At 46.5% G+C, this 16,541-nt stretch overlaps 1 protein-coding gene across 1 annotated transcript in view; it reads right to left on the reverse strand.

The window, feature by feature from the left end:
• PKD1L2 (polycystin 1 like 2) overlaps nucleotides 1-16,541 on the reverse strand; it is a 52,805-nt gene that overhangs the window by 19,884 nt on the left and 16,380 nt on the right. The window contains exons 13-28 of the mRNA XM_048516048.1: nucleotides 15,891-16,032; nucleotides 15,275-15,475; nucleotides 14,449-14,594; nucleotides 13,604-13,798; nucleotides 12,303-12,428; nucleotides 11,481-11,663; nucleotides 10,575-10,699; nucleotides 9,096-9,222; nucleotides 7,755-7,886; nucleotides 7,351-7,576; nucleotides 6,713-6,906; nucleotides 6,228-6,458; nucleotides 4,134-4,235; nucleotides 2,538-2,718; nucleotides 917-1,137; nucleotides 298-514 (exon numbers count right to left, since the gene is read on the reverse strand). Coding sequence (XP_048372005.1) covers nucleotides 298-514; nucleotides 917-1,137; nucleotides 2,538-2,718; nucleotides 4,134-4,235; nucleotides 6,228-6,458; nucleotides 6,713-6,906; nucleotides 7,351-7,576; nucleotides 7,755-7,886; nucleotides 9,096-9,222; nucleotides 10,575-10,699; nucleotides 11,481-11,663; nucleotides 12,303-12,428; nucleotides 13,604-13,798; nucleotides 14,449-14,594; nucleotides 15,275-15,475; nucleotides 15,891-16,032 — 2,749 coding nt within the window. The remainder of the gene's footprint in view (nucleotides 1-297; nucleotides 515-916; nucleotides 1,138-2,537; nucleotides 2,719-4,133; nucleotides 4,236-6,227; nucleotides 6,459-6,712; nucleotides 6,907-7,350; nucleotides 7,577-7,754; nucleotides 7,887-9,095; nucleotides 9,223-10,574; nucleotides 10,700-11,480; nucleotides 11,664-12,302; nucleotides 12,429-13,603; nucleotides 13,799-14,448; nucleotides 14,595-15,274; nucleotides 15,476-15,890; nucleotides 16,033-16,541) is intronic.

Consider the following 16,541-nt stretch of genomic DNA (forward strand, 5'->3'; position numbering starts at 1 on the left):
ATTGTCTACTCTGACCAGTGGTGGCTTTCCAAGGTCTCAGCGGTGAAACTCTTTCACATCAGCTGATCCTTTTAACTGGGGGTGCTAAGGGTTGAACCGAGGACCTTTTGCACGCCAAGGAGATGTTCTTCCCTAAAGAGATCGTCAGCTAGTAGCTGCACTGGCACTGCGCAAATAGCAAGGGAATCTGTTGCTAGGACTGCATGCCAGCCAGGCTGGTCTCTGTCCTCAGCAGCTGCTCTTCCCTTCATTTACCGGAATGATGTCCTGAGCAAAATTGCTAGCTCGTAAGCTTACCTTGTAAATCCACCAAGCCGAGAGTAATGATAATTGGGTCATCTTTCTTCTTGCTCTCGTCATAAAATTCCTGTCCAATTCTGTTCTGCTGACAGATAATGTCTTCCACTAAGGCCAAAAGCTTGTTGATGTCGGTAGATTTCCCCAAATCAGGCTCCAAGGAAGGGAAGGGAGCTCCGAGGGTCTTGAAGAGGGAGTTGGCAATTCGCCTGATGTCCTGAATAGAACCAAAGAGATGGAAACTTTGGAAAAAGGAAGGCAATTTGCTGAAATTGTGGAACCTGATCTGATCAAGTTCCACAAAGGAAACATGTAACATTTTCTCACTGTCATCAGTGGTCTAGTAGCCTGCAAGCATGAGTATATACAAAACTCAATACAGCATGTCTTGTCAATCTTCTGTAGTACCCCAACATCTGTCCTTCAACTACATGAGCATTTGCCTCCACAATGATTGCCGATTTTGGACCCTTCCCCAGGCTTCTGGTGAGCTGCCTGTTTTTGTTGTGTTCTTTAAGGCACTGTTTGTATTCAACCTTTCAGCAATGATAGGGAACCTGTTTGTTTGTTTGTTTGTTTGTTTTTAATAGACTGGGACTGTCCAATTGGGGGAACCTACCTTGATCACAGCTTCAGGAGTAAGTGACATGCTCTGGGCAGCCTGATGGGGAGGAGGAGATAGACTGGGGGATACTCGCCCACTTTTCCCTGGCTTCTTCTCTCTGTTAGGCCGAGGACGGATGTTTCTGAAGATCTGCACGATGAGCAGGTTGATGGGGAACATGAGGAGGGAGCTCTCGAAGCCAATCATCACCTCTTGCCACGTGAACTCTATCTTACCTGGCAAGGTCGGGTAGAAAAGAGGGGTTCTGTTTGCAAAATGTGACGTTGAAGCCGGATGCAAGTATTAAGGGGCTGTCCTAGGCCAGGGGAGTGACTCCTCCTTCCCAAGAGAAGAAGCAGAAAATTTGAACAAGGAGGTGGCTGAGGTTGTGGGACCACCCCAGAAAGACACATCTGAGATTCCTCCAGGAGCCCTCATTGATATTCAGGAGAAGTCTCCAGACAAAGAGTCATCTTTATCACCCAGAGACACAGCCCTGCCTTCCTCCTTGCAGTCTGGACTGTCCCACCCATCCACCTACCAAAACCTTGAGCCTGCTCCTGGCCCTTAGGCCCTGGTGGCCAATTTATAGCAACTCTGTAGGCAATAGATGAACTGAGGTGGTTTGCCACTGTCTGCCTCTGTACAGCAACCCTGGACTTCTTGGTAGTCCCACATTCAAATACTAACCAGAGCTGCAGGAGAAAATATGATTTCTCAGGAATGTAGGGAAAACATCTGGATCTTATAAGAAATTGCCAACAACTGTCTGCACATGGCCACATACAAAAACAAAGCTATCTGGCAATCATGCTAACAGGCTGGGAGACATTTTTATTACTTTTGTATTACAGATGCTCAAGATGTTGACATTCCCGCATAGTAATGTTGTGGAGTATGTTAGGCGGGGAGATAGAGATTTGTCCCAGTTCATCCAGAAAGCATCATAACTAGGTTTCAATCTAAATTTTCTCAATTCTGCACCATTCTGGCTAGTTTCTTCTTCAGAAAGACAAAGAAAATATCACCTTAAATGTCTCAGGGCTGAGCAAACTGAGTTCTGATGAGCTGAGCTCCTGTTAAGCCCTGCTTTAAACACGAGAGAGCTCTGAAGAGGAGCTGCCCAACAGAGAATCCCTTCCCAATGGCAAAACTGCCTTGCTCAGTAAACCTCTTTCATTTCCATATTTCCAGCACAAGAACTACAGCTGGTTTGTGTTGGTATTTGGCAAGTGCTAGTCACACAGTCCAGTAATGAAGGAGTTAATGTTGTGCATGCTAATTAGTTAGTGAGGTCAGAAGTCAGTTACCAGGTAATTGACCCCCATTGGTCAAGCAGGTCTCCATGCAGGTCTGCATGTAGGCAATAGATATATATTATTTGCTTTCTCTCTGCACATGCTCTCTAGTAGCTTATTAGCCATGTGATAGCCAAGCGGAGGCTGGCTAATGGACCTAGCCAATTAGAAAGATATTTTCTTATTTTTGTATCCAAGTTTACCCTTCCCTTCTTTTATAGCCAGTAAGCTTTATTTTCAGTAAGCAACTGCCTCTGCCTCTTTATCGCACAAACTCTGCATGTATAAGAAGTGTGATGTAATTATCACAACTAAGAATCACAACGGTTTGCAATTACCTAAATCCATTTTCTGGTCTGCCGGATCCTTCGGCACCCCCCAGAACATGATGCTGGTCAACATGGTGCACAGAAGGAGCGAGAAGCAGCAGGACACCCGCTGGGCTCGGGTGAAGCTGCTGCGAGGAGAGCGGCTGAAGATGGAATACCAGATATGTCCATCTTGGAAGCCTTTGGAGGTCTTCATAAAAAACAGGTTGCTGGAGGGAGAGGGGAGAGATGTCAGACTGGGCTATGAGGAACACCATTCTCCAGTGACAGTAAAACAACGGCTGCCGACGTTCTGGGATTCGTCCAATGGGGGATGTCCATATTCTCAAGGGGCATTCTGCTACACACAGACTTTATGGATAAGTTTTATTCAGCAATACACATCCATTTACTCGTTATTTATAAAGGCAGCTTGCAAGGAAGAGTTTACAGCTGTGAGCAAACTCACAATAGGACACATAAAATTACCATAAAATTCTAATTATATCTTGGTGCTGTTTAATTTGAGGATGAACTAATCAAAGTCAGTACCACCGCCCCTCCGCTGTCTTTATCAGTCATGTTGTGGGAGGAAAAAAGTGGAGGGGAAACCAAAGGGAGGTCAGCAGGATGGAAAACCATTGGTGACCTCAACCATGGGCCTGGCAGAATGGTTCTGTCTTACAGACCTTATGCAATTGCAACAGAGTCCCTGTCTCATCCAATAGAGCCATGGTGGCGAACCTTTGGCACTCCAGATGTTATGGACTACAATTCCCATCAGCCCCTGCCAGCATGGCCAATTGGCCATGCTGTACCCCCCCTCCCCCCCCCCCCCCCCACCACACACCCCCCCCCACCCACACACACCCACCCCCACCCCACCCCCCCACCCACCCACCCCCCCCCCACCCCCCACACACCCCCCCCCCCCCCACCCCCCCCCCCCCCCATCCCCCCACCCCCCCCCCCCCCCCCCCCCCCCACTCCCCCCCCCCACAAACCCCCCCCCCCCCCACCCCCCCCCCCCCCAAAAACCCCCCCCCCCCCCCCCCCCCCCCCCCCCCACCCCCCCCCCCCCACCCCCCCCCCCCCCCACCCCCTCTCCCCCCGACCCCCCCCCCCCCCCCCCCCCCCCCCCCCCCCCCCCCCCCCCCCACCCCCCCACCCTCCCCCCCCCCCCCCCCCAACCAACCACGCCCCCCCCCCCCCACCCCCCCCCCCCCCACCTTTTTCACAGCTGCCATACATTGAGTTGACATTCCCATGGAACTATCAACTAAGACGCCCAAATCCCTTTCCTGGTCTGTGACTGATAGCACTGACCCCTGTAGCAGGTATGTGAAGTTTGGATTTTTTGCCCCTATGTGCATCACTTCTCCTTGACTACTTTCTTAGAATACTGGATGGGTGCCACATCTGGGAATGGTGCTTAGAAGAGCCGTAAGTGGCACGTTGAAGAGCCATGTGTGAGTCCCCAGCCACAGAGTGAGGCTAAGTGCTCTGCCCTGTGCAGCTTAACCAGGAACAGTCCCACTGAACTCACTCCCCAGTAGCTGGGCATAGGAGAGAGAGAGAGCTGTAAAATGACAGAAGGCACAAGCCTATTCAGTGCTCCGCTGGTACCTGGGCGGTTGTAGCTGCCCCTCGACGGTGTCCCGTAAAAACAGTCACCAGATACCGATACTGAGCAAAGGGATCATTGTCCGCCAGCACCGTTATTTTCACCTAGAGAGAAGAACAGCACCAGCAAGACAAATGAAAGTGAGCATTATGGGAGAGATTAGAGGGGGAGGCAATCAATTTTATCCATCCTATTACTGAACCAGCATCCATCAGTTTAAACAAAACGTGTCAAGCTCTCAAGCAATACACAATTTGTTCCTTTCCAGAACTGAAAAGTACTGTGCCACCTCTTGACCTTTGACCTGTTTGTTGCTGTTCAAAAGGCTGCCTCACTGCACTGCGTCCTTTCCTCAAACAGCAATGCGATCCAATTGGCTTATCACACAATGCCTGATTTGGTTCTATACTTACCCAACCAATGTGCTGCCACCGCTAATCCACAGGAAATAATTTAAATAATTAAATCAGTCACAGATCATATGAACAAAACTGGGAGAGTCAAGTGGGATGTAGTAGTCAGAGCATCAGATTAGGATCCACAAGATCAAATGTGAGAATCCCACCATATGCCATTATATGCCAGAGCTTAATTTGGCTGACAGGCCTTTCCTTGGCCTTGGACAGAGAGGGATGGGGTTTGGGTAACACTATTATCTCATGTCCTCTAGCTCTTCTCCCTTCCAAACTGGGAGCTAAACCTGGTCTGTCTTCCTTGACCACTTCCCTCAAGCCTTCTGAAGGCTGTAACCACATCTGAGGCATGCCCGGTGGTCTCCCTCTACCCAGAAACCTTATGACATTGTGACCCAGCTTGTGAGTGACTGACAGAGCAATTTCTGCCTCCTTATTTTAGTTCCCCACCCTCAGGGAGGTACTTCCCGACCGCTGATTGTCAGACAGCTGCCTGTCAAAGGGTGAGATGTCAGGGTGCACCTGAGTCTTAAATGTCCAGCTGCCATTGATCAGCTAGCTAGTATGCAGCTGTTTATAGCATGCATCGAGTCCCCCTTGATGAGAAAGGTGGAGTATAAATGAAATAAGTGAAAATAAATGATAACAACAAACTCTGGTTTAAAACGTTTTGCTGTTCTAGATTCTAAAAGCATTAATGGCTGATGATCTATTAGGATTGGCAGTGTTTTCAGGCTTGCACCATTTTGAGAAAGCCCAGGGCAAAATGGTTAGGCAGGCATCTGAGTCATTTAGTGAAACCCCACACACCAGATGACTGGCTCACATATGATTATCATGCACAGTAACTTCAGGAGGTCCGTGGGTGCCATTAACGCACCAACAGTTTTCTCGAGCCCATTGTATTTGTTTGTACAATGAACTTTACTGCTAGTTTCTATATGAAAGAGCATTCAGCAGCCTATGTTGGCATTTGTAAAATAATACTCAGACTGGAAGCAGACCCCCAGAAACAATTATAACAGCCCTTGGGGCCTGCTGAAATGAGACATAAAGAGTTGGTCAGCAGCAGCAGAAGGGAGGATTCAAAATGGGAGGGACAGACTTGGGGAAATTCATTCATGGGTCTTGCAGCTTCTAGTTTAGATTAATACAAAGACAGTTATCTGACCAAGTTCAAAGACCCTTATCTGATGCTTTAAATGTTCTGCAATTATACCATTATCAAATTGGCTAAAGAATATTCCCCACTCAACTTGGCTCTACTTTCTATCAGGTTTTTTTTTTCAGTCTAAAGAGCTTCTCCTGACTCAAAAGCTCTTATCATGAAAGATGTTGGTCCAATAACACGCAGTACCAATATAAGCAACAGATGCTGTCAAGAAAGCAGATGGGCATCCAAGTTCTTGAATGTGGCATAGCACCATCTTGTGGGCACTGGCAGTGTTTCAGATGCTTGCGCAAATAGGAAGATGAACGCCAAAGCAGCAATTTCCATATGGTGGCTGAGGGTTATTACCCTGGCACCCCAGTGTTCTTTCTTGGACCGCAGAGTGGAATGTCTTGGAGATCCCAGGAGGTCCTTCTCCCATGCAGGTACTGAACAGGCACAGCTTCAGCAAAGCAGTGAAGAGAAGGACTGTTTTGCATCTCAGAGAATTGCTAGTTGATTAGGAGACTTACTTTGGCATTATCTTGGATGTCTTTTCTTCTAGCCCAGATCAGAACCAGCAGGTACACAAGGAAGATGCAGCCTACAGTCGTCACGACTACGGGATTGTCCACGAACGTGGCAAACAACTCCACAGTTTTGCTGATGTCAACTGTGTTGGGCATAATGAAGAAAGAGCTCCCAAAGAATGTCAGGTGGTTACAGAGACACTGGGTGCGGCTGGGGGTGGTTTTGGGGCCAACCTGCAAGAGGAGGAATAGCCTTTATTGTCTGCTATCTCCCCCTCTCCCCCTGCTACAACAATCAGTCTGCTATCTACTCCTCTCCCCCTGCTACAATGATCAGTCTGCTATCTCCCCCTCTCCCCCTGCTACAACAATCAGAGAAACAGGTGGACAAACTTGCATTTAGCAGAAATTTCATTCTCATAAAGTAACCTGTTTTTGCAATAAACAGCCCAGCATCCCTATTGCAGTTAGTTGACTTCTCCACTCACATGGCATCCGTAGCTATTCCAATTTCCTTGCTGCTCATCCCAGAATACACACTGGGATACAAAGCAAGTGATGGAGAGGTTTATGTCACTGAGGTCTACCGGCCCAAGTTCTGTTTCTGCTCTCACTATGAAATAATAAGTTCCTTCTCCAAAAATGAGGTCTTCCGGATGAAGAATCCAAGAATATACCATATCTGGAAAAGATGAGGTTTAGATGAGCAACACAGGCAATACCATCAGATTAAGCAAGGTACTATTCAGCCAATCAGTTTTGCAGCTCTAGTTTCACTTAACATGATGGGGCTATCTGCACTCCTCCCTGTGTGTGAACAGGACAAAGCACTTTGGGTACATGTAAGGCTATAATTCAAGTAATCTGGAGTTATTATTGTGTATACTGTTCACACAAAATGGCAACCCAGATATTGAGAAGATCAAATTAGCACATTTCCCCTTGTACGTGGTTGGATCACCAAACATTAATGATTGAGACGGCCTCCAGGGTAGTCACTGTTCGTGTCATTTCAGAACTATCTGGAGATCTGAGTCCCAACAGATATATTATTTGGGAAAACCCTGGAACAATTCTCTGGGTGGCAACCAAGTAATGTACTCTATGGTATGAGAACGAATGTTACCTCTAGCGTTTCTGTCAAAAGCAACATGTGCTATGAAATCATGCTCAGACTCATTGGGTTGATAGCCATATCCCAGGTACAAGATTAGTGGAACATCTTGGTCCAGCTCCAGATGAATTACTAGAGATGTATTTGCTGAGGTCACATTGACTTGGAGAGCACTGAAGTTTCCCAGATTCAACATGCTTAGGTCTTCTTGAATGTCCAGACTCCTTGGCAGCAGTATCTGCATTGAAAGATGATGATGCAACTCTGGAAATGACCTAAGCCTTGAGAATCTTATAAATACAAATATGGCATCCAACTGAAGTATTATGAATACACACTTTGAATGAATGCCCATTCACTGGTCTCCCACACCAAAAAATTCCAACGTTAAAAACCACCAGTCAGAGAAAAATTACCTCAATATCTTCTGTAAGGTTCCTAACTGGAATGACCAACCCATCTAGGCTGGTGAGAGTGAGACCTCCCACAGTTCCATGAATATCAAAGCTGTCAGTTGAGGAAAAGGGATTCACAGAGAAGCTCACCATCTAGAAGACAGGGTACACTTGAATTAGGAAAGGTACTTGCTCAAATCTGCATGGAGCTACTCAAGAGCCTGGACTTAAAGACAAGGATCCCATTCCACCATAAATGTATTTGGAAAAGAGAGGAAACAGGAGATATGAGTTTGAGATTCTCACAAGCTCTACAGCAGGAACCCCCAAGCTTCTTGAGTTTATGGGCAATTTAGTGGGCACCAGCACAATGTGGCAACCAAAGTGTATTTGTGGGAAGGGGGGGGGGATTGCAGCCAGTCACAGAATGGTTGCCATGGAGGGTTGGACTGGAAGGTTCCAACCCAATGCTGGAAGGTTCCAACCCAAGAATCCCTCTCCAATGGAAGCAGCCATTTCCAAACACGGGCTCACTGAAGACACAAAGGTGATGCTTCCTGAGTTCTTCTGAAGCACCTCTTGCTTCAGTGAGGTGGAAGAAATCTTAGACTAGCTGTTTGCTGTAGTAAAGAAGAAGTGGGAACAAGGAAATGTATTGGTGGGCACCATTTTAGGGACCATTGCTCTAGAGCAGGGGTAGGGAACCTGCGGCTCTCCAGATGTTCAGGAACTACAATTCCCATCAGCCCCTGTCAGCATGGCCAATTGGCCATGCTGGCAGGGGCTGATGGGAATTGTAGTTCCTGAACATCTGGAGAGCCGCAGGTTCCCTACCCCTGCTCTAGAGGCTTGTGTGAACTGGTGGGCAACCTTTTGGGTGAATTTCTTACACAGAATAGCAACAGTCCGGCATTAAGTTCAGAGGAATTCCTCAGTTCAACGCCCACTACTACGATGATTTACTATCAGTAAGCTGCTTGATAATGACAACCTACAATTTGTCTCAAGTTGCAGGTTGCAAGTATTCAAGACGTTTAAAGCAGTTAGCTAGCTTGATAGTAAGGGTGAAGACAAAAAAACCATTATGAGAATTATTTGGTAAAATAACAAATAACAGATAAAAACTTGCGGAGAAGAAGATGAGAGCGTGCTTCCCTCTCGCCTGCCGGAACCGGAACTGAGGCATCAATAATGATTACCACTTGGAATGGTTGGCACCTCCCGTGACCATTTGGGTGAATTTGATGGCGCAACTGAACTGCTGGAAGGCCAAGATTAGATCCTTGTGTGTTCAGGCATTATAAATAAAAGGCGGGAAGGCCCCAGAATAAAATGGCATCCTTGTAAAATCTCTGGACTTGCCCGGATATCCACTGTCTCATCACTGGCTCCTGAGATGCTGAGAGAAGAGGCGGAAGGTAGGGTGAAGCTAGCTGTGCTAGAGTTGGCGATATTAATGGATGTGCTGTCCACATCATCTGTCTGCAACCTTTCCAGAAAAGGAGCAGAAAAAAAGTCAGAAAACAGGAGAGGTGGAAATAAAGAAGCAAGTCTATAGTGCGGCACCACAACAGACTGGTGGTGCAAAATGGTTGCTATGGGCAACCTGAAAGTTACTACAGCACGCACTTCTTAAAATATTATTGACCCAGAAAACAAGCAAAGAAAAGGCAGAGTGCACTGGGCTGGGAAATGTCTCTCAGCAAAGAAGATGTGAATACACAAATTATCTTTTTCTCATTGTCCATGTTCCGAGTCACATGACACAACCCAGCATATTTTACTGGAATGCCATTTTCACACGAATGCTCGAAGATTACATCTCTCTCCCCTTCTTAAATCAAGGAATTTAACATCTAATGAAAATTCTATACGATTCCTTCTAAGCAATCTTTCACCTGCAATAACTACCTCAGTCGCCTCCTTTTTAGCTGAAGTTGTTAAGACTAGATTTTAACTATTTGGATGTTTTTTGAGATTTAACTATTTATATGATTACCTTTTATATTAAATAGTTTTAGAGCTATTGTATAGACATCTATTTGATAACTGTAATTGTATTATGTCTAATAAAGGGTGTGTGTGTGCCTTTTTCTCATACAGCCTGTAATAATTCAGTTCCTGCTAGCTAGAAGGATCCCTTCTCCATCACTTCCCTGAGAGTGGTTAGATCTGTATCAGTTCCTAAGCAAGGGTCTTTTTGGTTGTAGCTCCCTCCTTGTGATACTCCAAGAGGTGCTCCAAGTGGTGAGGGCAGTCACCTTAACTCCTATTTAGGCAAGGTTGCAACGCAGAGCTCTTCAGGGGCGCTTTTCATGGATTTTATAGGTTTGTTTGTTAACAACAACAAGCCTTTATTGGCATACAAGGTTTGTTTGTTTGTTTGTCTATTCCGATGTGAATTTATAGTTGTTCTTTGATACTATGCTTTTTCAGTTGTCCACCACTTTGAGCTGACAGGAAAAGCGGTAGGAAATTTCACTACAATAAGTTGTCAGTGTGTGCATTCTTCTCTGTTGAGTGGGCATTCTTTCAAAATATCATCACTCCAACTTGACCATTTGAATTGCTTGTTTTGACTTTAGCGGGGAAATGCTTGAGGAAGGAGGAGATGGGTATGAGGAGAACAGGGACCATGCTACCCATGAACACCATGTTTTGGAATCCCTTGATGGCTGGCATCAGAGTGGAAAATCTAGGATCTTCTTGCTGTCTTTTTGCCATAAGCTGAATAGGTAGTAGGAATACTCAGTTACCCTCACTGTCTGTGTTTTTCCTTGAGAGAGTTTAGAAGCTGTTGGGAGTAACAGCAAATATCATGGAAGGAAAAGGGGCAGATACCTGTTGATGTACATGGCCACAGAGGGCGCTGTTAGCACTGTGGGTTCATCATCAGGCAGTTTCCCGATGAGGAGGGCACTCTGGAGGTTGTCCACAGTGGTCAGTAGTTGCTGGGACACCAAGCTCTAGGACAGAAGAGATCAACCATCTTTTGGTAGCAATACTGGATGCAGGGCTAATTCTTGCCCAGCTTTGACTTTATTCCTGAAATACCCTGGTCTTGTGAACAGATGTGAGTGTTTATGAGATGGAGCTCCTTCATAAAGGTAGGACTGAGTAATTGGTTCTGGAACTGAAATCCAAGTTTTAAATTGTAGAAATAGCAGGCCATGGCTTCTGGGGCAATAGACATCCCATGTACCCACATGGGGTGGACATTTACCAACCCCCAGTCCCAATTTCCTGTCCCAGAGGAAGTGAGGATTGTGTGGGGAAAAATGACCTCCCCAAACTGATGCTCTGAATTTTTTTCACTAAAGACCATAGAGACTAGAAGAGACAGCCTAGAGCAGGGGTAGGGAACCTGCGGCTCTCCAGATGTTCAGGAACTACAATTCCCATCAGCCCCTACCAGCATGGCCAATTGGCCATGCTGACAGAGGCTGATGGGAATTGTAGTTCCTGAACATCTGGAGAGCCGCAGGTTCCCTACCCCTGGCCTAGAGCATTACGAGAAGTGATATCGCATCCTCCCCATACTCTGTTCTCTCCAGGCAGTGCTCCCCAATTCTCCCAAGATTTGCAGAGCCAGTGTTGGGAACGCTATGGAGCAATCAAACTGACTCCATTTTGTAGGCAAAATAACGGAGTTTTATCAATGCTTATGCTGCAGTATGCCATCCTTTTATGTGCCATAGGCCCCTATCTTTTTAATATCATTAAGTATACAGAAAAGAACATTCACACCTGTTTAGACTCTGGGACAGAAGCCTCCTCTGTCCCATTCTGCACAGTAGCTTCGAGAACATTGTTCACTGCGTTGAACAGGTAGGAGGCAGCATCCTTGCGCTTCTGGTCGTCCTCTCCATCTTCAGGGGTGACAATCAGCAAGGATTCACTCACATCCTTCAGAGTATTACCAGCTTCTACCTGGAAAGGAAAAGAGGCCCAGTCTCTCTGCACATCTCTTTGTCTGCTTGAGGAATCTTGTGACTCTGAGCACTCCATCCTTGCTAAAACTTATGGGAAGATGGATGTGGGCAGAGGAGTCATAGGTCACTGACAAAGCACATGAATTGCATGCTGATGATACCAGGTTCAAATCTACCTCAAAGATCACAGGTATCAGGGCTGGGAAAGGTCTGTTTCTGCCATCTGAAGGTTACTATCCCTACACTTAGAACTTCTGGCAAATACCCTTCCCGACACAATGTTATCTATTCCACAGCATGTTAAATTCTTTCAGTTTTTAATAGGAATGGACACTATGAAAAATGGTAAAAGGGTCCCATTAACATGAAGACAGTCATTCCTGCCTCCACTTTTAATTGCTTTTGTGATGTGGTTACACAGTCAAATCGAGTTTGACATCTTTACATGGATTACATGTTCCCCACTTGGCTGGGAAAATACTATCTGCTCTCCCCTTCAGGGCAAATTCTTACCAGGTCTGGAATCCACAGTGGTTTCCCCCCAACGAAGGTCACCCTCACGCCCAAAATTCTTATATCAATAGTCCATTGTTTGCATTGCAAGGACTACAAGCAGATGATCAGAAATATACATCACCTGAGCAGAGGACGAAAGCTCTTCGCTCCTATATGTGATTTCTTTGAGCACCTCGGACATCTTGAGAGCTGTCTGCATGGATGTTACGTTGACAGCTGATAGAGTGGTCAACATTAACTCTCTCAGCTTGAGACAGAAGGAGGAATGGTTGGGAAATAGAAAACAGATGGTAGATGAGATGCGGGGTATGTGTGTTATTTTCCATGTATATGTAAAGCATGGGTGGTGAGGTCTCCCTATTATCCCAAACAGAGTGCAGGCATTAAGGGAGAAGAGTGAAGAAGAAGAGTTTTGGATTTATATCCCACCTTTCTCTCCTGCAAGGAGACTCAAGGTGGCTTACAAGCTCTTTTCCCTTCCTCTCCCCACAACAGACACCTTGTGAGGTAGGTGGGGCTGAGACAGTCCTGAGAGAACTATGACTAGTCCAAGGTCATCCAGCAGGAATGTAGGCATGCAGAAACACATCTGGTGAACCAGATAAGCCTCTGCCACTCAGGTGGAGGAGTGAGGAATCAAACCCCCGGTTCTCCAGATTAGAATCCACCTGCTCTTAACTACTACATCACGCTGGCTCTCAGGTGCCCACTCCCTCTCTGTACTTCATTGTTGCTCTCATTTTTTATATGGAGGCCAATTGACATGCTACAAAGTCTGTCTGTCCATGGGGAGGTCTTTGTATCAGATGCATGATGGGAGTTTTGTGCCCTTGGGATATGCACAGGGCCAATTCTGATCATGATCACAAAGCATATGGAGAAGTAGCTTCAGGCTTTCCCCCAGCATTGTGATTTCCCTGCCCTGAATCCAGCGTAGAGTTATGTAACGTATGTAACTTCATGTTATTTTAGCGCCAAAAAGCAGCTCCTTGGGGATGTGAAAATGGTACGAAAGAGAGATGCTGCATCCCTTTTCCATGTATGCCAAAGGCAAAATCAGAATGAGGTCTGTGGGCACTTGAGAGTCACAGCACTCCTCCCATTATACATCTGATACAAAGTTGTGGTTGACTTGGTGATGTCATAGCCAGGCTATGCAGGGGCAGACTGAGATGTTAAAAATGGCCTGGAGCTAGTTGAGCAAAATGACCCCTGTGGCGTTGGTCACGGCACAGTCAGTCTACTGTGGCAATGATTATCCGTGGCCCAGCAACCCTACAGTGCTGTCAGCAATGCAAAGGCCACTTGGCTGTGTTTGCTGTTGCCTATCAGTGGCCCTCCAGGGTAGCCACCCTCCTGGAACTTTCCTGTTCAGCAGAAGGCCCAGGGCTGGGCTTCCAGAGGCAAGATACAGCGACTGACCTCTTTCCGTGTATCTGTCCGCAGAGATGAATTGACACTCTCTTCCTTCGTCTCTTGATTGAGGACCGACGATACTGACTTGTACAGCTGGAACAGGGACATGCTGTTGTTCTCTCCTTTCAGGATAGTGCTTGATTTTTCTGATAAAATGGCCTGGAGGGTCTGGTTCCCAGTGTGAATATCTTCATATTGAACCTGATGCAGCAGGAAGAACTACTGAGGTTTCTTCCATAACCGTCAACAAGGACATTGTGAAATACTATGCAATTGAGACGACGCACTTCATTTGCAACCAGTATATTTGTTAGCAATTGTTTTTCCCAGGGCAGTGATTCTTAACTGGAAACAATGTATAAACTGGGGGGAGGAGTTCAGAACTTATTTGGAGGGGTATTTGTGATTTTAGGCAGCCCCCCTTTTGCAATATCTGATGGCCAGCAGACAATTGTTTGAGTCTGCTCCCCATTCCCAGTCCAAACAACTTGCAATGTTTTGCAGAATGGGCCTACGCCTCAAATTTGACAGGCCTATAGTGCACAAGGATGCCATAACTGAGGGTAGGGAGAGAGAACCCATTCACAAATGCCTCTCTTTGCCATGTGTTGACCTGTGGGCTTGGGTCTCCTTGGTGCTGCAATAAATGGACACAGCTGTGCCTTTGGAATGATCTTGCCAAAGGTCCAGTCTTCCAAGAGCTGTTCCTTTTAGGCCAAGCCCAAGTGATAAATTAATACGCAGCAATAACATGGCATGCTGATAGCCACAGACAATTATGCCATTGCCCACTTTCCCAGATATTAAAATTCAGTTAATTTTAAAAATCTGCCAAGACAAGATGCACATACCCTGACTGTGGCCTTCGTGTGGACGTTGTCCCCATAGCTGTTACTCACAGCAATGATTATATGTAAAAGGAAGTTATTGTCCTCTTCTCCGAGTGGGAGGTAAACTGAAGTTAGGTGAGGGTCTTGACCACAGTGCAAGAGAGAATCTGGAAGGAGCGACAGGTAGGGAGAGAGAGTGATCCAGTAGACAGCATGGGAAAGGGATCTAATGCATCACATCTCTTTTGGACTCTAAGATCTGTGATACTCACTCTGACGCTTGTAGAGATCCACATGCACAGTTTTGTGTGTTTAAAGTGCCATCCTGGTGGGGATTTCAAGGCAAGAGACTTCAGAGGTGGTTTGCCACTGCCTGCCTCCATGCCAAGGCCCCTGGCATTCCTTGGCAGTCTCCCATCCTAATACTTGCCAGGGTCAAGGCTGAACGTGTGTGACTGGCCCAAGGTCACCCAGCAAATTTCCATGACAGAATTGGGATTCGAACCTAATCCGACACCTTAATCCCCCCATCATGCTTGGTCTCTACATTTACCATCACCATTAAGTAAAAGAAACACATTTACTTCCATTCCTAGCATGAGGCCTGCCCCTCAGGGAGGCTCACAGCTTACCTGTTCCTCTGAAAGCAGCTGTTTCAAGGTGGGAACCACAAGCCCCACTAGGCAAGGGTCTTTCCCACTTTGGTGAAATATGAAGCCAGTCAGTGCCAAGTTGGGGAACCGTGCTTCCAAAAGCCACACATGGCACGTCAAAGAGCCACACGTGGCTCCAGAGCCGTTGAGTGAGTATCACCGCCAAACTGCCAAGGTAACAAACTAACACTTACTTGGCTCCAGGTAGAAACAGTATGTCAGTGGGGAGGTGTCCAATGGACCACACTGGTCCTCCAGGCAGGGAGGGTGGCAGGAGATGGAGAAGAGAGTTAGCACTGATCCTTGCTTAGGGGATACAGCACATACTGGAACTGCAGGGGGAGGCACAGTGCTCAGAATATAAGTTGCTTCACCATATTTGTGTTCACTTGTTGCTGGAAAGTTGAGAAAGAAGCTGCTGAAGATAAGGTCACGGGAACACATGAAGATGACTTCTACTGTGTCAGACCCTACGTCTACCAGGGTCAGTCTTCTTTACTCTTTCCAGCAATGGCTCTCTAGGGTCTTGAGTGGAGGCCTTTCACATAATTCTTACTTGAATTATTTGATAAACATTGATACCCTCCAAATCTTATTGGCCTTTAAGGTAATACTGGACTTGAATCTATCTCTTCTACTGTAGACCAGCTACCTTCAAATTAGACCAGTTCTCCAAATTAAAGTCTGCCATTCTTAGCCACTACACCATGCTGGCTCTCTGCACACTGGAGGAAAGTTCCTTTGTGACCCCAGAGTGGTGATCAATACTATTGAATCTTCAAGGCATCGTCCAAATGTTGGTTCTCATACCTGTAGCTTTAATTCTGAAGGCTTCTCCTTGTGTTTGCAGAAAGGAGCTGTTCAACACCAACACTGTCGAATTGCTCTGAAGCAAGGTCAGGTTGCTCTGCCGGAAGCCATTCAAGTTACATCCTGGTGGAAGCGGACTGGGCTGGGACAATCAAACACGAGAGGAAAGAGCTGGGATTAAAACAGCAGAAGGGGTTGGATACACCTTCCATTGTGTTGTCTGAAGATTCTTTCATGTTTATCTCTGCACTAGATTGGCAAAGCATTTCACCCAGGGCAGGCCTCACTGCTCTAATTAAAAAAATGAAAAAGTAGAACCGGTTTCTGGTAAGCCTGCCAGCGAGGGCCCTGAAGGGTGCCCGTCTGTCTCAAATAGCTGGGGGAACACATAGATTGATTAACTGGATGGATGCAGTTGCTCAGTCTATCTGAAGCAGAATTTTTGTCTCCTTACTGTGCTTGTGTAACCCCCATGCCCAGAATGGGTTGGCCCAGAATGGGTTGACCCAGTAAGGGGTGGAGACTCGGAGCAGCAGAGAGGCTGAAAGAGCTCTTTTGCAGAAGAACAAGGCTACCAGACTCGGACCTTGATTTCTATAAGCCCTTAACACCTTGTTAAGGGTTTCTTTTGTGGTTGTAATGGGTGAGAGT

Source organism: Sphaerodactylus townsendi, linkage group LG14 (genome assembly GCF_021028975.2).
Source record: "Sphaerodactylus townsendi isolate TG3544 linkage group LG14, MPM_Stown_v2.3, whole genome shotgun sequence".
NCBI lineage: Eukaryota > Metazoa > Chordata > Lepidosauria > Squamata > Sphaerodactylidae > Sphaerodactylus > Sphaerodactylus townsendi.